The 27235-nt window shown below is 43.9% G+C and overlaps 1 protein-coding gene across 4 annotated transcripts in view; it reads right to left on the bottom strand.

Annotated features, from left to right (window-relative positions):
* Nucleotides 1–27235, bottom strand: part of DENND1A (DENN domain containing 1A) — a 514969-nt gene that overhangs the window by 225937 nt on the left and 261797 nt on the right. For all 4 annotated transcript variants that reach the window (XM_038744796.1, XM_038744798.1, XM_038744797.1 and 1 more), the window contains exon 10: nt 17610–17710. In XM_038744796.1, coding sequence (XP_038600724.1) covers nt 17610–17710 — 101 coding nt within the window. The remainder of the gene's footprint in view (nt 1–17609; nt 17711–27235) is intronic.

Here is a 27235-nt window from a genome sequence, read left to right as displayed (position 1 = left end):
AGAAACTCCTTATCAATGGCTTTAAAGCACTTCATTCTACCTTCTTTCATTCATCCTTCTTCTACCTGAGAAACAGCGTAGCCTAATGGAAACAGCACAGGCCTGGGAGTCAGAGAAACTGGATTCTACTCCCAACTTTGCCACGTACCTGCTGTGTGACCTTGGGCAAGTCACTTAACCTCTCTGTGCCTCAGTTTCTTTATCTGCAAAATGGGGATTCAATACCTGTTTTCCCTCCTGCTTAGACTTTGCACTCCATGTGGACCAGATTATTTTGTGTCTACCCCAGTGCTGTGGCCTAGCGGTTCTAGACTGTGAGCCCATTGTTGGGTAGGTACCGACTTTATATGTTGCCGACTTGTACTTCCCAAGCACTTAGTACAGTGCTCTGCACATAGTAAGCGCTCAATAAATATGACTGAATGAATGAATGACTAGGGCACGAGTCTGGAAGTCAGAAGGTCACAGGTTCTAGTCCCAACACACCATGTCTGGAGTGTGACTTCACAACATTTCACTTGTCTGCAACTCATTTCACTTCTCTGTGCCTCAGTTACCTCATCTTTTCAATAGGGATGAAGACCATGAGCCCCATGTGGGACAGGGACTATGTCCAACCCGTTTTGCTTGTATCCACCCCAGTGCTTAGTACAGTACCTGGCACATACTAAGAGCTTAACAAACACCACAATTATTATTATTACAGTTCACATAGTAAGCACATAGTAGGCACACAGTAAGCACTGAACAAAAACTGAACACTGCTTAGGGGAAGCAGTGTGGCTCAGTGGAAAGAGCCCGGGCTTTGGAGGCAGAGGTCAAGGGTTCAAATCCCGGCTTCGCCGCTTGTCAGCTGTGTGACTTTGGGCAAGTCGTTTCACTTCTCTGGGCCTCAGTTACCTCATCTGTAAAATGGGAATTAAGATTGTGAGCCCCGCATGCGACAACCTGATCACCTTGTATTCTCCCCAGCGCTTAGAACAGTGCTTTGCACACAGTTAGCGCTTAACAAATACCAAAATTACTATTATTATTATTAAAAACCACAATTTTTATTGTTATTATTAGTACCATGCCTCAATCTCCTCCTACAACTCAACCCATGCACTTAGCTCCTCTAACACCAACCTTCTCAATGTATCTCAATCTTGTTTTTCTTGCCACCGACCCCTTGCCCACATATTCTCTCTGGCTTGAAACACCTATCTCTTTAAATGTGACAGTCCTACTCTGTCCCAGCTCTTAGTACTTAACAAAGCCCGTTGTGGGCAGGGATTGGCTCCCTTTACTGCTGAATTATACTTTCCAAGCACTTAGTACAGTGCTCTGCACACAGTAAGCATTCAATAAATACAACTGAATGAATGAATCAATTAATTAACAAATAACAGATATACACATAAGTGCTTTGGGGCTGAGGATGGGGTGAATATCAAGTACTTAAAGAATAATAATAAATAATAATTATGGCATTTGTTGAGCACTTACTATATGCCAAGCACTGTTCTAAGTGCAAGGGTAGATACAAGGTAATCAAGTTGTCCCATGTATGCCTCACAGTCTTAGTCCCCATTTCACAGATGAGGTAACTGAGGCACAGAGAAGTTAAGTGGCTTGCCCAAGGTCACATAGCAGACAAGTGGCAGAGATGGGATTAGAACCCACGTCCTTTGACTCCCCAGTGCATGCTCTTTCCACTATGCCACACTGTTTGCATAGGCAACACAGATGGAAAAGAGATTAGAGGAAATGAGGGTTTAGTCGGGAAAGCCCTTCGGCAGAAATTGATTGTAATAAGGTTTTGGTGGTGGGGCGGAGGTGGCAGTCTGTCATATATAAAGAAGAAGCAGTGTGACTGGTGGAAAGAGCACGGGCTTGGGAGTCAGAGGTAGTGGGTTCTAATCCCAGCTCCACTACTTATCAGCTGTGTGACCCAATGCTTGGAACAGTGCTTCTTAAAAAGTGCTTAACAAATACCACCATTATTATTATTATTATTATTATTATTATTATAAAGGTGGACAGAGTTCCAGGCTAGAGGGAGGATATGGGGAAGGTGGTGACACTAGCAAGATAGATAAGATCGAAGAGTGAAATATGCCAGCTTAGTTGTATTAGAAAACCAGTGTGGTACAATAGGAGGGGAGACCGATGCTAAGAAGGTTCTCTTTGATGTGGAGGTGGATGGGCCACCACTGGAGGTTTTGAGAAGTGGGAAGATCTAGACTGAAGAGTTTGTTAGAAAAATGATTCTGGCAGCAGAGTGAAGTAAGAAACAGTGTGGGGAGAGACAGGAGGCAGGGAGGTCAGTGAGGAGGCTGATGTGTTAATCAAGGTGGGACATGGTAACTGCTTGGATCAGCATAGTAGCAGTTCAGATGGAGAGGAACTGGGGTATTTTAATGATGTGAAGGTATAACTAACAGGATTTAGTCAGACATTGAATATGTACTGAAATGAGAGAGATGATTTAGGATGATTTAGATGATTTAGGATAACTCCAAGGTTATGGGCTTGTGAGACAGGGAGGATGGTGGTGCTGTCTACAGTGATGGGAAAATCAGTGAGAGGACAAGGTTTGCGTGGGAAGGTGACAGTTCTGTGTTGGATATGCTAAGTTAAAGGTGTTAGCAGGATACAACACATTAGCATTCCTGCAACTTCCCCAGAGGAAGAGCTCTACTCAGGTTGGACCAAAATCTGAAGGGAACAAAGTCACTTAAACAGAGGACATGGTGACTCTGGATTTGAACTTCTCACCTTATTTTAGCTGTGGATAGGAATAAAGCCAGGAATCTTTTACCCATCCTGTCCTTCTGAGAAAAACTTAATTGGTTTTCAACCTTTCCTGGTACATTATTGCAATCCCTGTCCTAGTCAGTTACTTCTTCTTGGAAACTTATTTATGGACCTGGAGACACATTTCTTGTAGGAGGCAAAGTGGCAGATTCATCTGTATGAGAAATTTTGGGGTGCTACAGTTAAAGGACCTCCTAAGTTTTAAAATTAGTCATCAGGAATCTGCTGTGTGGAATTGTTTCACACAAAATCTCAGGGACAAAATAGGCCATCTTTAGAGGTTGTACTCATCCAGAATCTTTGAGTGATTTTCACAAAAGTGATATTCATCACCGCCGGGATCCGATCGTGTTAGTCTTGTCTGTGGTCTACGATGACATTGTTATTCTCAATGGTAAGGGTAATCCACAGTCGAGATGCCACACATGCTATCAACCTCCTTTCCCAAGCCAGGGTGACAAATAACTCTAACTAGAATGGGAACCAGCAGCACATGTTTTTAAATATTCATAAAGGCTGGAAATGTCTCCCTCCTTTCGTTTTCCCTACCATCTGCTTTTGTTTCATCTCTTTTCATTCTTCTGCCACAGCTGCAAATGAAAACAAGCACACAATAATGAAAGTTAAATTAAAAAATAAAAAACAAAATAAAAACAGTCTGAAGTGTGAAAAATCAGAGAAGGATTCTAGGGCTCTTCCCTGGGCACTCCTGGGCAGCCAAAGAAAAAGTAGAGGCATACACCTGGCACCTCTCAATTTGGTGACCTAGGTCTCCTCTCCAGGTTCACAGGAAAGGGAGAAATTTTGAAAAGTTCATTCAGGAGCCATTTGCGCACACCCCAGTCGAGACCAAATTGATTTATTCAGACAATTACTGTCTGGGATTACCACTCTAATTAAAGTTCAGTCAGACTAGGCTAATCGTCAGTTGTTGTTTTGGTTAAGCGTAATTAGAGCCTTCCTGATAATTATAGGTTTAAAAAAAATCGGATTTTTGAACCGATCTGCCAGTTCCTGGAGCTTCGTGGAAGCCCCCTCCCCAAGCGCGGTGAGACAGTCCCTCGAGCCCTGCTCAACAGCTCTCCATTTCTTGGTTTCTTGGGGTCCATCCGCTTCCCATGTGTTTGCTTTGTCCCACACCTGGACTCCCAGCAGCAGATCTAGCCTTAGCCCCCTTTAACAAATCTGTCAGGAAGACAATGAATTCCTAATCTTCAAACCCAATGCAAAAAGCTCTTGGTGGCCCACACCATGTCCTGAAAACTCAGAGCAGCATGTACCTGAAGAAAAACTGGTGGCAGCAGCAGCCTTCATGTGTTAATTACACATGCAAAGCCTATTATGCATAGAAAAGGCACCTGCTGGCAGTGAAAATGACTAGAATCTGCCCTTCCTGTGCAGTGAGTAAATTGAAGGTTCATTTCTACAGCAGATAATAGTTTTCAGATTCCAATTCGTGTATCCCCTACATGGGAATATACTTAACATTTACATCATCTGCAGAGGAACAAACCTCCTTCAAATTTACATGTTTCGAGCTCCTAGCACTTCACGTCAAACGCTAGTTATCCCTGCTGGTTCCTTGCATGGTGTCACTGCAGAGGTTTAAGCATCAATGGGGGGGGGGGGGGAGGTCCCCGAGAACAATATAATCAAGTTATTAGCCTAGACTCAAATTTCATGGCATTTGGACATGGGGACTGAAGTAATGACAGTTGGCCAAAGGTGATCAAATTAAGTTTTGATTAGATTATATGTGTCTCTCACAAGTGGTCATTTATTTCATTTATCTTACATTTTCAAGTTTCTAAACGCATTCAGACTGCCACTGAATTATAACTGCTTTGTGGTTAAAATATATATATTTTATACATATATACATACACACATATATATTTCAACTCTTCTTTAATGAAAATAAAGAGTTTCTGAAAAACACCAAGTTTCCAACATCTGCCATAGCCTTTGAAAGCAGGCTGCCCTGCAAATAAAAAGGAGATAAGATTTTTCTTGGTGGCAATTGTAGGATTACAATGGTGCATCTTTCCTAAGCATTATCTGGTACCTAGTGAGGTGTATTTTTGAAGCATGGAGTCAGTGAAAAAGATCAAGAAGAATCCTTGCTGGCCTATCAAATGCTAATCCTGCTAGATACGCGAACTTGTCGTAAAATGCTGCTTAAGATCATGTAACAATGCAGATATGGTCAGAACTTTCATACCCACGTGCCTAGTAAATAAGGTTTTGGGGTTTAAAGCCACCATTCAAGATGTCGTAGGCAGAGTTCAATTTCATCAATTCTTTCCCAGAAGATGGAGGTTATTTGCTTATTTCGATTTTGTCTTCTTTCTATTTTGTCTCAGGCCTCAGTGGAAAACGGTTATGAAGGAAAAGTGATCAGGTGCTAGGAAAACAGCAAGAAGATTCCTAGGATTGTCTCAAGTAGGAAAAATAATTACCAGTAGGGGTTTTCTATACTAAATTTGCTTTATGTTAAAGCATGGGTTGGCAACCTTTTGTGTAGAAGAGTGCAACAAAATGAAACTTTTCAGAGGTTGGTACACAAAGAGACAAAATACAATTCATGGTACTGTCACATGACATGCAACATCAATATGTAACTCTTTACAGCAAAATGTGATTACAACATTGCACTGTGTGACTGCTTTATAGGAACAGCTGTTGTGGCCAGTTGGGAAGGGCAAGGGAGAGGAGGAAGAGGGAGAGAAGGAAGGGGAAAAGGGAAAGGGGAAAAAGAGGTGGGGAAGAGGTACAGGACAAGGCAATGACGAGGAAGAGGAGAAGGGGATGGGGAAAAGAAGAGGAGAAGGGAACAGGGAGAGGAAGAGGGGACAGAGGTTGGGAGAGGAAGAGGGGATGGGAAGAGGGCTGACATTCACAGAGCATGGCCTATTTCCCCTTCTGTCTCTTTTCCACACCCCAGAGATGTAAGAGGGCAGTGCCTATTTGGCCAAGCACAAGCAGTAGAGGAGCAATCTCTCTCTTGCAACTCAGGAACACCAGTGCAGTTCAGACACTCCCCCTTTCCCCAGAACCCCAGACACACACAAAAGGGCTGCAGTGAGGTCTCTGGACGTGGGTGGATCCTGCTCAGAGCAGGATACTGTCAATTTCCACCTAGTGACAGACACAGGTTTCACCTGTGCTGCTCTGGCACTGTGGGAGGGTGAGGGCTTCCTGGGGCTGAGAGGTGGGTGTCTGAAAACCCCACTTGCCCCCTCCTCCTCTCCTGCTAGCAGCACCCCGACTTCTCCCCACAACTGGAGCTTCCCTCTCACCCAGGTCAGGTCTGTCAACACAGCCCGCATTGGCCTCCACGGTGGGTGGTAACGGATCTCTATAAAAGGGTGGGAACTCCCTCCCTAGGTTGAGGATTTTCCCTAGGCAGAGCACAGGAGTGGGCGTTTACCCCACCCCAGGGCCATCCTTTGGGGGTCCCAAATGAGAAAGCTGCTTATTGCTGATGACAGGTGTTCCAGGAGGCTGCCTTTTGCTGATTCATTCATTTTCTCTCTCTCTCTCTCAACCCCTCTCTCTTGCTCCCTCCCTCATCCCTAACAACAAAGGGCTAAAGGGGGCTTTTGGTCCCTGACCTTCTAGGTTTCAGCTGTGGGGCCTGTACAGAGGTAGCACCTCTCCTTGCAGGGTGTTTGGCCATATTGTAGGATTAATAATAATAATGGCATTTGTTAAGTGCTTACTATGTGCGAAGCACTGTTCTAAGCGCTGGGGAGGTTACAAGGTGATCAGGTTGTCCCACATGGGGCTCACAGTCTTAATCCCCATTTTACAGATGAGGTAACTGAGGCTCAGAGAAGTTAAGTGACTTGCCCAAAGTCACACAGCTGACAAATGGCGGAACCAGCATTGGAACCCAAGACACCTGACTCCCAAGCCCGTGCTCTTTCCACTAAACCATGCTGTTTGTAGCAAATGTTTACCACTTTCAGAAAGGAAGCATCAATGACTAGACAGTGATAAATACAGAAAACACTACCTTCATCGGTAGGCTCTTATGGTTCCATATCATTATCAGTGCTTGAGTGTCTAATAAATGCTTGGGAATATAATAATAACGGTATTTGTGAAGCACTTACTATATGCCAGACACTACTAAATGCTGGGGTGGATACAAGTAAATCGGGTTGGACACAGTCCCTGTCCCGCATAAGGCTCACAGTCTTATTCCCCATTTTACAGATGAGGTAACTTGGACACAGAGAAGTTAAGTGATGATGACGATGATGGTATTTGTTAAGCACTTACTATGTGCGAAGCACTGTGACTTGCCTAAGGTCACATAGCAGGCAAGTGGCGGAGCTAGAATTAGGACCCAAGACCTTCTGACTCCCAGGCATGTGCTCTATTCACTACATCATGATAAACAAACTCTCTCCGGGCAGGGAATGTGTCCGCTATTTGTACATATCTATTCTATTTATTTTATTTTGTTAGTATGTTTGGTTTTGTTCTCTGTCTCCCCCTTTTAGACTGTGAGCCCACTGTTGGGTAGGGACTGTCTCTATATGTTGCCAATTTGTACTTCCCAAGCGCTTAGTACAGTGCTCTGCACATAGTAAGCGCTCAATAAATACGATTGATGATGATGATGATGCTCTGCACAAAATAAGCACTCAAATACCACTGATTGATTGATCAAAGCAGACCACATAGCCCCAAAACACCTTAAATTCTAATAGGGGAATGAGCCCTTGTTTCCTTTGGGTGATTTCTGAAATTTCCCCAAAGCAAGAAACAGACCATAGAAAGGCAGCAACACCATGGAAAGGCAGAATTGCTTATTTGTCCCTTTAATTGCTTGTTATAGATATTGCTCATTCACGTACATAGGGGCAGTTTTAAGCTGTTCAGATTTACAGACAGGTTTTACCTGAATATTCAGTGATTTTCTTGGACACTAAAGACTGTGCATACACTTATGGCTTCTTTCCTCAAGTGTCGAACTGTAACTTCACACTTGAGCATACGGTAGAGGTACAAATAAAAGTACAGTTAGTTCTTCCATTATGCATGTTTTCACTACACATTTTGGCTAGACCATGCCAGCAAAATTTGGTAACATGCTTCTGACAATGTGCGTTTATCTGTATATAATGGGGCATAGTGTTGGAAGAAATGGTTGTGCACATGTGGGTGGTGTCGGACACATGGTGAGTACTATAAAGTACAAGGTGAGTTTTTCTTGATGTGGGGTTCTGCAATCAATCAATGGTATTTATTGAGTGCTTACTGTGTGCAAAGCACTGTACTAAGTGCTTCAGCAAGTACAATTCAACAAAGTGGGTAGACACGTTCTCTGCCCACAAGGTGCTTACAGTCTAGAAAAGGAGACAGACATTAATATAAGTAAATTATCGATATGTACATAAGTTCATTCAATTCATTTAATCATATTTATTGAGCGCTTACTGTGTGCAGAGCACTGTACTAAGCACTTAAGTGCTGTGGAACTGAGGTTAGGGTGAATATCAAGTGTTTAAAGGTACAGCACCAAGTTCATAGGCAATGCAGAAGGAAGAGGAAGTAGGGGAAAAGAGAACTTAATGGGGGAAGCCTTCCTGGGGGAGATGTAATTTTAATAAGGCTTTGAAAATGAAGATTGAAATTGGAGGGGGAGAGAGACCTAAGTCAGAGGGAGGGTGGGGGTTAGGGTCAGCAACTAGATAGATGAGACCAAGATACAGTGAGTGAGTCAGCGTTAGAGGAATGAAGTGTGAGGACTGTGTTGTAAGAGGGAGAGAGCTGATTGACAGCATTATGGCTGATGGTAAAGAGTTTCTGTTTGTTTCAGCAGTGGAAGGGCAACCACTGGAGGTTCTTGAGGAGTGGGAAATATGGACTGAATTACTTTTTGGAAAGGTAATTCAGGCAGCAGAGTGAAGTATGGACTAGAGAGGGAGAAACAGGAGGCATGGAGGTCAACGAGGAGGCTGATGCAGGCATCAAGACAACTTATGATCAGCACAGTAGCAATTTCAAAGGAGAGGAAAGGGAGGAATTTAGCGATGTAGTGAAGGTAAAATCAACAGGACTTGGTGACAGATTGAATATGTGGTTGAATGAGTGATATAAGTCAAGAATAATGCCAAGGTTACAGGCTTGTGTGACAGGGAATATGGTGGTGGTGTTTATAGTGATGGGAAAGACATGGAGGATAGGATTTGGATGGGTAGATAAGGAGTTCTGTTTTGGAAATGTTTAGTTTGAGGTGTCAGTGGGACAACCAGGTAGAGATGCCCTGAAGGCAATATCAACTTGCAAATTTTTGGAGAACTGACTATATTTCTCAGTCCAGTTCTCAAAATTTGTAGTTATCACATCAGATATTTCAGCCCACCAACTGAACTCAACAAAATCAAGTCAATGGAGGGAGATTAGTAGGTAAGTAGGAGACTGAGTTTTGTAGTACCTGTTACCTAGGTGGTAAAATGATACATGATACACCTTGAGAGTCATGTTTAGGAAAAGTCCTACTCTCCCTTCCCATTACACAAGTGTAAATGTCGAGATGACAGTGGAATGCTACTTAAGCCCTAGGAACATAGCATCCAAGTAGAATCTGTTCAGTTCTTTAAATGAAATTATACTAGGATTAATCTGGCATCCTATCTTCAAAACAATCCCAGGCCAGCCTCAACACTAAAGAGCAGCTACACTCAAGATTACACTGGTTGCTGGGAATATCTTGAAAGTTAAACCCAAATATCAAGAAACCCTTGGATCAAATGCTAAAACCCAGGAATGAGCTTAATCAACATGAGCAATTTATAAAAAGGCTAGAAGGAGGCAGGCCAGGCTAGCCTGCTCTGAGAAGAACAACAACAAAAAAACCAGCTCATCTTACAAGTCAAAGAGAGAAAAAGCGAGTAAAAAGGAGTGATTTACAGTAAATCAATTAAACTGAGTTAATACACATCCGTACAACAGAACATCCAGCAGAGCCCCACATCAGGAGAATGTCATTTGCTTCAGACTGCCCAGAGATCTTTGTCATTTCCTTCTGCTCTGGTGCCAAATGTCATCACTCGATAGAGCAACTGTCTGATTGTTCATGTCCTTCAAACTTAAAACGGACATGTGTTCGGAGTCACTAATGAAATGCAGGAGAGTTCTAATGTGATTTCAAAATCTCGGTGAAAAATGAAGAGCCAAATTCTCCCCCTGTGAAGGGGGAGGTTTGAGTTGATTTAACCTAGCAGGCAATCAATCTATCAATGGCATGTACTGGGTGCTTCACTGTGTGTACAGTAAGCACTACCTTCAGCGCTTAGAACAGTGCTTCACACATAGTAAGCACTTGACAAATACCATCATTATTATTATTATTACAGCACATTACTAAGCACTTGAAAGTACAATAAAATAGAATTGATAGACATGATCCCTGGTCACAAGGAGCTTACAGTCTACAGGGGGAGAGAAACAAAATTAATTGCAAACAGGGAAAATAGTAGAACAAAGGGATATGCAATGTAAGTTTGGCAGGGCTAGGTGGCATATCAAAGCACTTACGGGGTAGATAGCCAAATGCAAAGGTGACGCAGAGAGAAAGGCGAGCAGGAGAAAAGTGTCACCTAAGCACTTGGGTACCCAGCCCACTCAACCATAGCACTCATGAACGTATCTTTATAATATATTGCTTCCCCTTAGCAATAATGTATTTTGGTATCCACCTGTCCTGGTAGATTGTATGGTCAGGGAAGACCTCTTGGAGGAGATGTGACTTCAGGAGGGTTTTGAAAGTGGTGAGAGTAGTGAACCGTCAGCTACAAAGAGAGAGGGAGTTCCAGGCCAGAGGGAGAATATGGACGAAGGGTTGGCAGACATATAGATGGACATGCAGGATGGTAGGGGACAACAGGTCCTTTCTGCTCACAAGGCAAGGGCACTACATGATTTCCTTGTAATAATAATGATAATAATAATGGTATTTGTTAAGCGCTTACTATGTGCAAAGCACTGTTCTAAGCGCTGGGGGGATACAAGGTGATCAGGTTGTCCCACGTGGGGCTCACAGTCTTAATCCCCATTTTACAGATGAGGTAACCAAGGCACAGAGAAGTGAAGTGACTTGCCTAGGGTCACACAGCTGACAAGTGGCGGAGCTGGGATTTGAACCCATGGCATCTGACTCCCAAGCCCACACTCTTTCCACTAAGCCATGATGCTTTTCTAGCCATGTTGCTTCTCTAGGGAACTCAGAGACTTGTGGAGGTTCAGCCAGGGCAGTAGCTGTTAATTCTGCTTTGATTGCTGCAGGCGCAGCTCTTCCCCAGGATGAATTTTCAACATGGTTTAAAGAACCCAGTGGGAGGAAGAGGAATGAGTGGCAGCACAGGAAGCTACCTTTCCAGAAGCAATTCTCTGCTTCAGTGAGACTGTGGCAGAGAAGCTGGAGTGGCTTGCAACATGACTGAGACGTGGTAGGTCTGAGTCCTGGATGCTCTACGGAGATCATGAGAAAGAGCTACACTCTCAACGTGTGTGTGTGTGGGGGGGGGGGGGGGGAGGTTAAACGGGAGAGAAGGAGGAGAGAAATAATGATAAAAGGATCCCTCACGCCACCCTCTCCACTCTCTTCTGTCAAGTGAGGTCTGTAGAACCCTCACTCCATCATGGGAAAGCTTCCCTTCATCCTTTAAATAAAGATTTGATGGATCACTAGTTGGAAAAATTATGTTCTTCCAACTGTCTTTTGGTGCCACTGTGGGAAGGCAGAACCCTAGGCTACATGGACTATTCATTTGCTTAGTAACACCATTATTGATCGTCTAGGAGGGGTTGTTTTTCTCTCTAGGTTTCCCAGTTGTGCACTGCTGTCCCATTGGAAGTCTCAAAAGGGAGAGTCATGCCAAACAGTTTAATTCAAGGGAATCAGTGAATGTATAAGGAAATAACTTTCCTAAAAGAGCCAAATGCTGTTACTAATGCCTTCTTATATTCAGGAGAAAAATGCCTGTTTCGGTAATCAGATGTCAAAAATGATTGTGATGGCTCATTTCTGTCTCTTCCACCTGACCTTCTTGACTCCCAAAGAGTAATTACTGTCCATGAATTCGCTCTGTAGGGATAATATTCTCTCACTAAATTCCACTGCCTGACACTAGAGTTGCTTGGAGACAATCTATACAAACAAGTCCGCACTGGAAGATAGAAGTTGTACAGATTCAAAATGGACATTTGTCAGTCAGACACACACAGTACTGCTCTAGTAGTCCATCCAAATCAACTGGGAATGGGACTGTCTGCAGTGACACGCATTCCAGGGATTTAATAAAAATTTACTAATTTCGGTATTTGTTAAGCACTTACTACGTACCAAGCACTGTTCTAAGCGCTGGGGGAGATACAAGGTAATCAGGTTGTCCCACATGGGGCTCACAGTCTTCATCCCCATTTTACAGATAAGGGAACTAAGTCCCAGAGAAGTGAAGTGACTTGCCCAAAGTCACACAGCTGACAAGCAGTGGAGTCGGAATTAGAACCCACAACTTCTGACTCCCAAGCCCACGCTCTTCCCACTAAGCCATGCTGCTTCTCTGATTAATTTAATATGGTAGTTTAATTTCCAAAATTAGCAAATGAAGAGAAAACAAGTGGTGTGGGTCATGAGGTTGTTATAGTAGTAGCAGCATTTATTAAGCACCCACTTAGTGTGATGCTCCGTACTTGCCTTTTAGGAAGTAAAGAATAAAGAAGTCATATGTTCTCATGGAGGAGACAACCATGAAAAATTAATAATAGTATCAAATTAAAAAAACTGACCACACATAATTATGTGCTCAGGAGTGTGTACATACACTTATATTCAGTAGTTTCCCTTACCTAATAATAGTAATTATGGTATTTTTTAAGTGCTTACTCTGTGCCAGGTACTAATACTAAGTGCTGGGGTAGAGACAAGATAATCAGATTGGACACAGTCCCTGTCCCACATGGGCTCTCAGATTTAATCCCCTTTCTACAAATGAGGAAGCTGAGGCATAGAGAAGTTAGGTGACTTGCCCAAGGTCACACAGCAGACAAGTGGAAGAGCCTGCATTAGAACCCAAGTCCTCTGCTCCCAGGCCCATGCTCCTTCCACTGGGCCATGCTGTTGCAATTTATTTTAATGTCTTTCTCCCCCACCTAGATTGTAAACTCCTTGAGAGTAGGGACTGTGTCTGCTTACTCTACTGCTTTTTCCTACGTGTTTTGTTCAATGCTCTGAACAGAATAAGTGCTCAAAAAATACCACTGATCAGCTAATTGTATACATAAATCCATAGGTGCAAGAGATGGTTGAAGGGATGACATGCCTTACAGTGCTGGGAAATTAATCTGGGAAAGTTTGTAGAAGGAGGTGAGATTTTTCAAGGGCTTTGAATGTGGGGAAATCTGTGGCAGCAGCCTTATTGTTTAATAGCATTTGGAAAATGGGGAGTAAAATTGTGAGCCCTATGAAGGACAGGGACTTTGTCCAACATGATTATCTTGTATCTACCCCACTGCTTAGAACAGTGCCTGGCATATAGCAAGTGTTTAACAAATTCCACTTTTTAAAAAAAGTAGTAGTATTTATTAATCATCAACTGTGTGAGAAGCACTGTGGACTGGCTTTAATAAAGCAGCAAAAGCAGAACTTAATGTGAGACCGTATTAGGCAACGGGCAGAGGACCTGACTTTGCCATCACCGTAGACGCCACCACCATCCTTCCTGCCGCAGAACAAAGAAAACAAATATCTAAGATCTGTGCTGAGACACCTTATTGGGGCTGAAGCCAAACCACCTAAGACTTGAACCAGGATGGCATGCTGCAGGCGCCAGACTCCTTGAAACTCTTCTGACATGGGACTATCTACAGGAAACTTGGGGAAGCCAGTCAGATTGTAATTTGGTCCCGTGACTCGGATAACAGCGCTTGACAACGGTCCAGAGCAGTCCATCTCTCAGTGACCCTCAAGCACAACTGCACAGCCTCAGCAGGTCCCAAAATCCAGAGCCGTGGGAGAGCATGGATCCTACCTAGCCTCAAAAGTTGCACTCGATTAACCAGCAGTGGAAGCCCATAGAGGTGCTGCAGAAAGTGAGGAAGCTGACCGAGTGACTGAGGCGATCAAGCCACCGGCCCCCGTGTCCCTAGGGAATCCAGCCGAATCATCTCCTACAACCTCATCTTCCGAACTAGTGCGAGGAGATGCTTCCACTGCATTCTCAGGGCCTCCCCACATCTGGGGGCCTCCTCGGGCTGGGGTCTCCTGCTCCCACGGAGGGACTGCCTAGGAGGCCGGAGACTGGACAAGTGGCATCCAGCCTAAACCCAGCACTCCCGGTTTGGCATCCCGGTCTGGCATCCTGGTCTTCTCCGGAGAGACCGTAAGACCCATGAAGGACAGGGACTGTGTCCGACCTAATTGACCTGTACTGACCCCAGCAGCTTACGGCAATGTTTGACACATACCTGCACACTCCGCTCTTCTGGCGCTAACCTTCTCACTGTGCCTCGATCTTGCCTGTCCCACCGTCGACCACAGGCCCATGTCCTACTTCTGGCCCGGAATGCCCTCCCTCCTCAAATTCGCCAAAAGATCACTCTTCCCCCCTTCAAAGCCATACTGAAGGCTCATCTCCTCCAAGAGGCCTTCCCAGACTATGCCCCCCTTTTCCTCAGCTTCCCCTCCCATCCACAGCACCTCAACTCAATCCCTTTGCTCTTCCCCACCTCTCCCCACCCCACAACACTCATGTATTTATGTATTTATTTATAATTCTATTTATTTATATTGATGCCTGTTTATTTATTTTGATGTCTGTCTTCCCCCTTCTAGACTGTAAACCCTGTGTGGGCAGGGATTGTCTCTATTTATTGCTGAATTGTACTTTCCAAGCACTTAGTATAGTGCTCTGCACACAGTAAGTGCTCAATAAATATGACTGAATGATTGAATGAATGAATGTCTCATAAGCCCATAACCTTGATGTTACCCTTGACTCCTGTCATTCGACCCACATATTCAATCCATCACTAAATCCTGTCAGTCCCACCTTTACAACATAGCTAAAATCCACTCATTCCTCTCCATACTATCCCGCCTGGATTACTGCATCAGCTTCCTTGCTGACATCCCAGTCTCCTGTCTCTTCCAACTCCAATCCATACTTCACTCTGCTACCTGGATAATTTTTCTACAAAAACTTTCAGGACATATCATCTCGCTCCTCAAAAAACTCTAGTGGTTGCCCATCCACCTCTGCCTCAAACAAAAACTCCTCACCAATGGCTTTAAAGCACTCCACCACCTTGCCACCTCCTACCTCATTTTTCTTCTCTCCCTCTATAACCCAGTCCGCACAATTTGCTCCTCTAGTGCTAACCTTCTCACTGTGTCTCGATCTCATCTATCTCACCACTGACCCCAGCCCACATCCTGATTCTGGCCTGGAACGCCTGCCCTCCTCAAATCTGACAATTTCTCTACCTCCCTTCAAAGCCTTATTGAAGGCACATCTCCCCTAAGAGGCCTTCCCAGACTAAGCCCCACCTTTCCTCATCTCCCACTCCCTTCTGGGTTACCCTGACTTGCTCCCTTTGCACTTCCTCCCTCCCAGCCCCACAGCACTTATGTACATATCTGTAATTTTATTTATCTACATTAATGTCTGTCCCCCCGGCTCTAGACTGTAAGCTCATAGTGGGCAGGGAATGTGTCTGTTAATTGTTGAATTATACTCTCCCAAGAGCTTAGTTCAGTGTTTAGAACAGTGCTTAGCACATAGTAAGCATTTAACAAGTACCATTATTATTATTACAGTGTTCTGCACACAGTAAGTACTCAATAAATACAATTAAATGAATGAATGAATGAATGAAAGTTCAGGGGTGCCAATTAACTCTTATGTAACCATGGGCATATGACTTTTGCATTCATTCAATCGTATTTATTGAGCACTTACTATGTGCAGAGCACTGTACTAAGCGCTTGGGAAGTACAAGTTAGCAACATACAGAGATGGTCCCTACCCAACAGTGGGCTCACAGTCTAGAAAGGGGAGACAGAGAACAAAACATATTAACAAAATAAAATAAATAGAATAAATATGTACAAATAAAATAAATAAATAAATAAATAGAATAATAAATACGTACAAACATATATACAGGTGCTGTGGGGAGGGGAAGGAGGTAAGGCAGGGGGGAGGGGGAGGATGCAGAGAGGAAGGAGAGGGCTCAGTCTGGGAAGGCCTCCTGGAGGAGGTGAGCTCTCAGTAGGGCCTTGAAGGGAGGAAGAGAGCTAGCTTGGCGGATGTGCGGAGGGAGGGCATTCCAGGCCAGGGGGATGACATGGGCTGGGGGTCAACGGCGGGACAGGCGAGAAGGAGGCACGGTGAGGAGATTAGCAGCAGAGGAGCAGAGAGTGCGGGCTGGGCTATAGAAGGACAGAAGGGAGGTGAGGGAGGAGGGGGCGAGGTGATGGGGAGCCTTGAAGCCGAGGGTGAGGAGTTTTTGCCTGATGCGTAGGTTGACTGGTAGCCACTGGAGATTTTTGAGGAGGGCAGTAACATGCCCAGAGCGTTTCTGGACAAAGACAACCCAGGCAGCGGCATGAAGTATGGACTGAAGTGGGGAGAGACAGGAGGATGGGAGATTGGAGAGGAGGCTGATACAGTGGAGGCTGATACACTTGATCGGTCTGTGCCTCAGTTTCTCCACCTGTAAAATGAAAGCTCCATTTGGGCTTTTGTCTTGAATGAGAATGAATGAGACACTGGATATAATAATAATTGTGGTATTTGTTAAGTACTTACAATGTGCCAAGCACTGTTCTAAGCACTGAGATAGATACAAGATAATAGGTTTGGATGCTGTCCCTTTCCCACATGGGGCTCACAGTCTTAAAGCCCATTTTACAGATCGAGTAACTGAGGCACAGAGAAGTTAGGTGACTTACCCAAAGTCACGCAGCAGACAAGTGGCAGGGTGGGGATTAGAACCCACTGATTCCCACCCGCTCTGATTCCCAAATAAAAGAACGTTATACTCAATTTTGTAACATAAGGATTGTGTTCTTGAGAAGCCCGATATTAAGGAAAACTTGTGCTGTTTACTCATTCATTCCATGCACAAGCAACTGAGTAGATAGTATGGCAAGCCAAGCCAAAACAGGCTCATACTGGCAGAAGAACGTTCCCTAATCAGGTTGTTGCCAAAATGCATACAGAAGACATGCACTACGGCACAATGATCGTCCTTGAAGGTAGTGCGATTATTTCAAATCAATAGTTTCAAATCCAGGAATCAGTTCAGATCAGGGAGGCTTTCCTGCCAGGCCTCCCAGCATCCCGGCACAGAGGCAAATTGAGCTGGAAGCGGTTAGCCACCTGAACCACCCTGATTCATATCCAAGAACCCTCTGGTTGTTTGGAGGCGGTTTTCCCATGGTAGCCAGGGGGGTAAGGCCTGGCAGGTAGTCTTCTTCTCCTTTGTCCTCAGGAAAGACATGGATTAATCAGAGTTGGGGGCAGTGAGGGCAAGTGTGGGCCATCAGAATGACTACGCCCCTCACATCCTGGCTCCTGGGCAAGCGAGGGGGAGGAATGGAAAAACAGTATGGGGGAGTGGGAGAGTGTGGAGGGTTGGGGTGGGGGAGCTGACACCAATCCAGCACCCTTTGTTTCCTACTTTAGGAATGAGGCCCTTGATTTTGATTGCCACCCACTGACTTTGCAGGGAATTCATTTGCTAGTTATAATGAAACCAACATTCAAAATGACAATAGGCCACCTTACCAGCAGTAGTCCAAAAGATGTGGGGGTAGAACAGGAATGTAAACATGTTGCCAGAACATTGGGTAGAGCATAGCTGCAGACCCATGGATGCAGGCCGTTAACTGCAAAACAGGAGGAGAAATAAGATTAAAACGGGCCACAGGCTAAAGAATAAAAAGATTCAGACTTGATACAAGCAGAATTAGAAACATAATTTGGGTTTCAATACAAAACATCAAAAACACAATTTATCTTCCTAATACACCACCTTTCCCTCTCCTACCTCACTTTGTTTCTCTCCTTCTACAACCCAGCCCGCACACTTTGCTCCTCTAGTGCTAACCTTCTCACTGTGCCTCGATCAAGCCTATCTCACCACCTACCCCTCGCCCACATCCTGCCTCTCATCTGGAATGCCCTCCCTCCTCAAATCTAACAGACAATTACTCTCCCCCACTTCAAAGCCTTACTGAAGGCACATCTCCTCCAAGATGCCTTCCCAGACTGAGCCCCACCTTTCCTCATCTCCCACTCCCTTCTGAGTCACCCTGACTTGTTCCCTTTGCTCTTCCCCCCTCCCAGCCCCAGAGCACTTATGTATATATCTGTAATTTTATTTATATATATTGATATCTGTCTCCCTGCTCCTAGACTGTAAGCTCATTGTGGGCAGGGAATGTCACTGTTTATTGTTGTATTGTACTGTCCCAAGTGCTTAGTTCAGAGCTCTGAACACAGTAAGCACACAATAAATATGATTGAATGAATGAATGAATACAAAAAATCAGGAATATGACAACAGGGCTATTTCAATTCTCATCAGAGTACACCTGTTGAATTCATTAAAAAAATAAAAATACATGTACCTGGCAAGAATCTTTTCTAAAATGACCTCAGAAACCTTGGAAAGTCCAGTGATAATGACTACTAGTATGTCTAAATTCAATCTTTGGAATAGAAATAAAAATATTTGGGAGAAAAGTAGATAGGCCTCTACTGGATAAGAACAGAGTAAGGGAATTGAAAAGACTTAAAAATATGGAATTCCTGGGTGAGTACAGTTGTCCAATCAGTCTGATATTCTGCCTCCAACAATGGACGCTTATGATGGTTGCTCCGCTCCTTGTTATCCACTCTCAAAATCAGACACGTACCGTTTAACTTTTTCTATCACTCATTTTCCTTCCACCCAAAAAACAGTTAGTTTTACTATCCTTGGAATCCTGGCTAGTGCATCTCAAAAATATCCCTCTACTGGGAAGGAGGATCCCAGATGGGTAAAAGCCAATGCAAATTTGTGTTTTCCTGTTTCTCCAAAATCCAGGTTGCTTAGGCCCAGCTCATTTGGAAGTTATTGATTGGCATTCACTGGCAGAGGGCATCTGAACAGAGAGAAAGCTGGTCCCAGCCCTGATTAGAGGAGTTTTGAATGTTAGTCAACACAAATATCTTTAATGAACTTTTAGTCATGTTTTTTCAGTGAACACTGCCAACACCAGGATTGCTCCCACTTTGTCTTCTTTCCCTACATTTAGCATCCTCCAAGTCGGTACTGAACCAACCAAGGCCTTCCATGAGCTTTAGACACTTCTCAACAGCAAACCAATGCTATCCTCCTTGAAAAACCTTTCTAAGTTTGGAGGCAAATGAATCAATAGAAAAGAGCAATTAGCTCATTTGTACTCTCCAGGTGTTTGACAGCTCAATCCCCCACCCTATTCTCGGGGCATGAGAGTCTAACAATCTTAAAAAAAATCGGGATGAATTTTCAATCTAAGAACAATAATGGTAGCAGCACAAGTGCCACAATGAATTTTCAATCTAAGAACAATAATGGTAGCAGCACAAGTGCCACAAACTGGACCACAAATCATATCCTGTTCACGGAGTTAAGACTGAGGCTCTAACTCCAACCGCTCCAGCTCTAAAAGGGTTGGGTGTTTTTTTTGCTTTTTTGAATAAAAAAGGCCTGGAAAATTAACCCCCAGGAATAGTAAAAACTCATCAGGAGTGTATTTGTAATTCTCTTTAAAGGGACCCCTTCTACAAAGAGGCCAATATAGATTTGTAAAGCAGAACTACATTAACCTAAATTAACTAGCCAGTGATGTTACTTATTAATAGGCCTCTAACCTTTAATACATTATGAAGCTGAGTGCAAGAGCCATCCTATCTCTCTTCTCTTCCAAACAATTAGCTTTAAAAATGTCACTATATCCTATGATTTCTAGATACCCTGGAAAGAATCAGCTTCCCTCTCCCTTTGTACAAAAATACATGGAAACGTCTGAGCCTAAAAAATCACCATTTTCAAGAAATCATTAATGGAATATAATATTATAGTAACAGTGATACTTCAGTTATCATGGACCAACAAAAAACAATGTACAGTAAAAATGATAAGAAAATGTCGGAAAAATGAGAAAAGAATCCATCTGTCAAAAGCAAAAATCTCCCATGTTTAATAGAAAGAGTGAATGGCATTTCTGTGATTTTTCTCTTTTCATTTGTTTTTAAATAACATTTACTACTACGATGTGACCAAATCTAATTGCTCACAGCCAGTTTCAGATATTTGGCTGCCCTGAGGCTGGAAAAAAATTGCCCATTCTATGTGGCTTCATTATGCGTGGAACCTCAGGCACATGACATATGGCATCAAATGGAACTCTTCCTGAATCCCCATATATACTTCCAGAGAGCCCCCCACGCTCAAGGGCCACCGTATTGTGCTCCTATGCCTGTCCCTGTTCACAAAGGTGCCGTTTCCTATTTGGGCAGAGGGAGGCAGGGCACGGTCACATTTTCAACCATGGCTACACCACATCCACCCACTGGGTGATTCTACTTCTTCCTTCACTGTTGAGGAGGAGGGCATGGAGGAGAACAGAAGTCCCTGGCAGAGGCAGCAATGGGGTCCCATGGCCAGAAAGTTGGCAGAAGAGTCTGAGTGGACCTATTTTAAAAACAGAAAAATAAAAAAACGGAAAAATTCTGCAGAGGTGTTATCATTGCAAGAAGCCCAGAGAGGGCCATGCAGGAGTCTGGGGCCTCTACTGCCAATCAGTCAATGACACCGATTGGGTGCTTACTGTGTGCAGAGCACTGTACTGAGCACTTTGAAAACTACAATAAGACAGTTGGTAGATGTGATCTTTACCACAAAGAGCTTAGAGTTTATAGGTGGGCACATACATTAAAGTAGATTAGAGATAGGAAAATTAGTACAGTACAAGTATATTAACATAAGTACTTGGATACTCACCCCAACCCTATAATACTTATATAAATATTTTTGTACTGTAGTAATAATAATAATAATGGTATTTGTTAAGTGCTTACTATGTGCAAAGCACTGTTCTAAGTGCTGGGGGGATACAAGGTGATCAGGTTGTCCCACTTGGGGCTCACAGTGTACTAGTCGACATAGACGGTAGGGCAGAGAGGGGAAATAAAAGGCTTGGTCTGGGAAAGCCTCTTGGAATTGATGTGACTTTAGGAGAATTTCGAATATGGGGAGAGAGATGGACTGTTGGATAAGAATGGGGAGGGAGTTCCAGGCCCAAGGGAAAAGGTGGGTAAAGCATCAGTGGCCAGAGAGATGAGTTGGGGGTACAGTTCAGTGAGAGATTTGTCCATTGTGTTGCTATGGGTCAGAGACGACTCAACAGCATAAGCAAGACAAGAAAGAGGTTCTGTTTGATGAGGTGCATGGACAACGATTGGAGGTTTTTGAGGAGTGGGGAGATATGAAAAATGATCTGAGCTGAAGAGTGAAGTACAGACTGGAGAGGGGAGAGATAGGATGCAGAGAAGGCAGGATGAGGATGCAGTAGTCAAAGCAGAAAATGATGAGCGTTTGGATCAGCTAGAGACGCTGTGAAAGTAAAACTGATAGGATTTCATAACAGATTGAAAGTGTGGGTTGAATGAGAGAGATGAGTCGAGGATAATGCCAAGGTTACTGGCTTGTGAGACGGAGAGTTGTGGAGCTGTCTACAGTGATAGGAAAGTTGTGGGGCGGCCAGGGTTTGTGAGAGAAGAGGAGGCGTTCTGTTTTTGACATGTTAAATTTGAGCTGTCAGCAGAACATCCAAGTAGAAGTGTCCAGAAGGCAGAAGGAAATGCAAGACTGCAGAGAAGGAGAGAGGTCAGGGTTGGAGAAGCAGATTTGGGAATCGTCTGCATAGAGATGGTAGTTGAAGACATGGGTGCAAAGGGGAATGAGAACTGAACCTCAAAGCACCCCCACAATTAGAAGGTGGGAGGCAGAGGGGGAGCGTGGGATAAAGACTGAGAAGGGCAGTCAGAGAGACAGAAGTAAAACCAGGTGAGGACAGTATCAGTGAAGTCAAGGTTAGATAATGTTTCCCAGAGAAGGGGGAGGTTCACAGTGTTAAAGTCAATAGAAAGGTCAGAGAGGATTAGGACTGAGTAGCAGCCATTGGATTTAGAAAAAAAGAGGTCATTGGTGACCTTAAAGAGGACCAGATCCATGAAGTGGAGCTCGTGGAAGCCAGTTTGGTGAGAGTTAAGGAGAGAATTGGAAGAAAGGAAGTAGAGGCGGAAAGTGTGGACAGCACACTCAATGACACTCAATGACCCAGACTGAGCCCCCTTTTTCCTCTCCCCCTCCCCATCCCCCCGGCCCTACCTCCCTTCCCCTCCCCACAGCACCTGTATATATGTTTGTACATATTTATTACTCTATTCATTTTACTTGTACATATTTACTACTCTATTTTTGTCAATGATGTGCATCTAGCTTTACTTCTATTTATTCTGATGACGACACCCGACCACATGTTTTGTTTTGTTGTCTGTCGCCCCCTTCTAGACTGTGAGCCCATTTTTGGGTAGGGACCATCTCTATATGTTGCCAACTTGTACTTCCCAAGCGCTTAGTACAGTGCTCTGCACACAGTAAGTGCTCAATAAAATGTGATTGAATGAATGAATGAATGAATGAATGAGTTTGTAGAGGAATGGTAGGAGGGAGATGTGGCGATAACTGGAGGGTGCAGTGGGGTCAAGGAGGGTGTTTTTAGGATGGGGATACATGGCAAGCTTGAAGGCAGTGGGAAAGGAGCCATTCAAAAGTGTGTGCTTGAAGATGGCAGATAGGGGGAGAAGAAGGGAGGGGACAACTGTTTTGATAAGGTGAGAAGGAATGGGGTCAGTAGTACAGGTGGGTGGGGTAGAATTTGAAAGGAAGCGGGAGATCTCCTTTTGAGATACTGCTGGGAAGGATGGGAAAGTCAAAGAGGGGGCTGGAGGAGGAAGGGATTGTAGAGGAGCAGAGGACAATTTAGGGGGACCATATCTAAAGGTTTCAACTTTATCATTAAAATACATGGCCATGCCATTAGGGCAAGAGATTGGGAGGGTGCAGGGAGACACGGGGTTTGAGGAGGGAGTTAAAAGTCTGAAACAGCTGCCATGGGCAATGAGAATGAGTCGATAAGGGTGGAGAAATAATGCTGCCAGGCAGAGAAGAGGGCAAAATTAAAGCAGGTGAGAATTAATTTGAGATGGACAAGGTTGGTCTGGTACCTGGATTTCTGCCAGCACTGCTCTGCAGTTCTTGTGCCAGAATGGAGGAGGCATACTTGTGGAGGGGATCTACAGCTGAACACGATCGGCTGAGGGACAGGAAAGTGAGGGAACTGAGTTCAGTTGAGAGGGTGGTGTTGGGGGTGTGGATTTGTGTGTTGAAAGAAAGTACACTGGGTATGGAATCCAGATGGGACATGATGACTTGAGAAAATTGAATGGGGACAAAAGAGCAGAAGTCTCCACGGGAGAACAGGACAGATTTGCAGGGAGCGGGAGTGTGGGAAAGAAGATAGGTCAGGAGGTTGCAGCCAGAGAGTGGAATGTCAGAGTGGTGAGGTTAAAGATTGTGCAGTGAATAGAGATGATGAGTTTGAGCATGTGTCCAAGTTGAAGAATGGCTGAAGTTGGTTGGAGAGGGAGGTTGGTGAAGTTGATGAGTGAAAGGAAGCAGTCAGCTGGTAGGGCTTTGGAAACATTCACAAGGATGCTGCTGGCCCAGGCTAGGGCAGGTCCACTTGAGTTCAGATGCCCCACACACAAATCCTTGCCCACCTGTCCTGCTTCCCCCAAGAAAGCAAAGCCCACCAGGTCTCCTGTAACTGAATCAAGCAGCTTCCTGCCACCTCCAGGGTCTGAAGCTAATAGTACTCAGAGGTCCATGCTCCCCAAATCAAGCAGCTCTCTGCTACCCTTGGGCTTAACTACATAAAAAAAAAAAATGAAAAACCAACTCCAGTCAGCTTTGAAGAACTGGGGCATTGGGGTGCTGGGAGAAGTAGTGAAGCAGAGAATGGAAGTACAGAAAACTAAAGATTGCTGTGCACATGTAGTAGACAGATGACTGCAACTTTACATATGTGGGTGGCCATCGCTATGAGGTTTCTGGTGTGTGCACCATCTTGAATGCCCCAAGTAGTGGCCATTTAGGGAAGATCAGGTGGCACAACTCTGCTATCTTTGCTGCATGATAGCCTGAGACAACCATTTACCTCCCTTAAAGTCTGACACCACCCCTATAAATATTGCACGTTCTGTAGGTGCATATGATCTCTAGTCCCTCTCATCATGATGAATTATACGTTGTTAGGTGCTTACTATATGCCAAACACTGTACTAAGCACTGAGACAATAATCTGGCTAGATGCAGTCCCTGCTCCACAAGGGACTCACAGTCTAAGTAGGAGGGAGTAGGATTTAATCCCCATTTGACGAATGAGGAGACTGAGGCATAAAGATGTTAAGTGACTTGCCCAAAATTGCAGAGTAGGCAAGTGACAGAGCTGGAATTAGAAGCCAGGTTTTCTAACTCCCAGGCCCATGTTCCTTTCACTAGGCCACGCCACTTCTCATAAACAGGAATTAAGAAGTTGTATATGAAAGATTTGCAGGACCTGTAAAAGTATTCTCGGTACAACTGGGGCATATTGTGAATCTCTAATTCAAAATCACACTTTGTGAAAAAAAAAGAAAGATGTGTAAAATTTGCCTGAAGTCATTAGTCGTGATGAATATTCATCAGAAAGCAGTTATCAACCCCATTTAATGTCACCCCAATAGAGTACCATCTAAAACAATCAAATGCTCTAGGACCATACACAAAACTAGACAGATCATACATCTAAAAGCAGTTTAGCCAACAAGTACTGAAACCAGCATGCCGAATGTAGAGGCAAAAAAAAAAACCTCTGCTTGACTTTGAACTGCACTTTTCAAATCATGTCAGAAAAGAGAGAAAGAGATGTGTGCAAAATACTACCTTCATTAGTGAGCCTTAATTCAACCCAACTGAAGAATTCACTTCACTTCAGACTACTGCCTGGAGAAAATGTTTATGAACAATAAAAATTATTCAAGTTCCAGTGAGTGAAGTTAGGTAAGTCCCTATATGATTTAAGCCTTATTAAAATCACATCTCCTCCACGAGGCCTGAGTAAGCCCTCTTTTACCCGGCTCCATCTGCCTTCCGTGTTGTCTCTATGCTTGGATCTGTGACCTCTGGACATATGATATTCACCCTGCCCCAGACCCCACTTAATTTCATATCTATGAATTATAAATTATTTATTTATATTAATGTCTGTCTCCCACTGACTAGACTGCAAACTCATTGTGGACAGAGAATGTGTCTACCAACTCTGTTGTACTGTACTCTCCTGAGAGCTTAGTACTGTGTTCTGCACACAGTACCCACTTAATAAATACTGACAATGATGATAATAGGATTAAGTGCTGAGCAATGAGCAGTAGCCCCAGCTTTCAGGTCCAACAATGGAAACTGATGCAGCACGCATTCCCCTTACCAAGATCTCAAATTGAAAGCTTGACTAGATACAGTCCAAGGCCCTTATGGGACTCACAGTCTGAGTACGACTGAATCCTCATTTTACAGATGAGGAAACTGAAGCACAAAGAAGTTAAGTGACTTGCCCAAAGTGGAAGAGCACACAAATGGCAAAGCTGGAATTAGAAGCTAGGTTCTCTAACTTCCAGGCTCATGCTCTTTCCACTAGGCCAAGCTATTGATGTCCTCTGGAGATGCTTGGTCCTGTTCCTGAGCATTTCTGAGAAAAATTCTGCTCCCCAGAGGCTGCCTAGGTGATAGACTTTAAAAGCTTTTCTACAGATCAACCACATCCCAAACCATTTTTAAGAAAGAAAAATGGATGCTATCTTCAAATGGTCTGAATGAACAAAGGCTTGAGTAAAACAACACTTCTGGAAGGCACAGGGTAGAGAAAGCCTTCTCCCAATGTCTCGGATTGTATACACATGGAATGAATTTGTGGATTTAAAGTGACAACAGAATTAAATAGTCACTCTCAAGACGGCCTCACCTCAGGTCATTTCCTGGGGATTAGTATCCAGGAAAGTGTGCATCTTGGCCTTTAATCTCCAGGAAGTGCACTACACTGGGATCATTATTAAGTCAAAAAGGAAGGATTTTAACCCCATTGTGGGGCCAGATACTTACTTGAGGACTTGTTTCTGTGTGAACACTGATAAATCTATAAATATTTAAATCAAACATTTCTAGACACTACAAGGGCAGATGAGAATAGAGCACTCCTGCTGAATTATAGTAGTGATGTTTGTATCCTGAAAAATACTAAATAAAATCATTGGGCTCTCACAAATGGTCAGCATCTATTGAACCATTTAAGAATGGGAGGCAGTGAGTTTTTCTATAGCTTCCTAGACTCCAACATATATTCAAACTGGTAATAATGATAATTGTGGTATTTGTTAAGCACTTACTATGTGCCAGCACTTGAGTAAGTGCTGTGGAAGGAACAAGCTAATCGGGCTGGACACAGTCCCTGTCCCACACAGGGCTCGCAGTCTTAATCCCCAATTTACAGATGAAGGAACTGAAGCACAGAGAAGTTAAGTGACGTGAACCAGGTCACACAGCAGACAAGTTGCGGAGCCGGGATTAGAACCCACATCCTTCGGACTCCCAGGCCTGTGCTCTTTCCACTAGGCAACACTGCTTCCTTAATGCAAAACTCTTAGGAAAGCAAAGGATTAGATGGCAAAGGCTCGGCTTTGGAGAATCAGAAGCAAGTGTATTTTTGTTTCAGCGTCTCAGAACTTCAAGTGTCAGAAACTGATAGAGAAAGCTCAAAAAAAGACAGATGATAATAAACCAATCAGTGGTATTTATTGAGCACTTAACATGTGCAGAACACTGTTGTAAGCCCTTGGGATACAAGAGTTGCTAGATATGTTCCCTGCAAGATATGACCCTTCTCAGTTACCTTCCTTTCACACAGTACCACCAAGTCTACACAGACTGATGAGTGATGGTCATGGGTCTTTTTGGGTTTTTTTCTGGAACCTATTTATCGTCTCCATTTGAGACTTGCTATTTCATATAACTACAAACTACATAGGTGTTTTGTCTGAGATATGTGGAAATTAGCTGCACCAAAGATGTTCACAATATTAAACACGGCTGAAAAAAACCTCTTCTTCCTCTCCCCTGGTAGATGAAAGATGCAGGATTAGCAATAGCTTCCTGTAAAATGAAATTCTACATGATAGCTGTAATTACTCTACTTGACCCTTTGGGATGGATTCTGCAAAAGACA

Source organism: Tachyglossus aculeatus, chromosome 4, assembly GCF_015852505.1.
Source record: "Tachyglossus aculeatus isolate mTacAcu1 chromosome 4, mTacAcu1.pri, whole genome shotgun sequence".
NCBI classification, from domain to species: Eukaryota; Metazoa; Chordata; class Mammalia; order Monotremata; family Tachyglossidae; genus Tachyglossus; species Tachyglossus aculeatus.
Note: the sequence above shows the minus strand (reverse complement) of the source record. Positions and strands in the feature narration are given on the sequence as shown.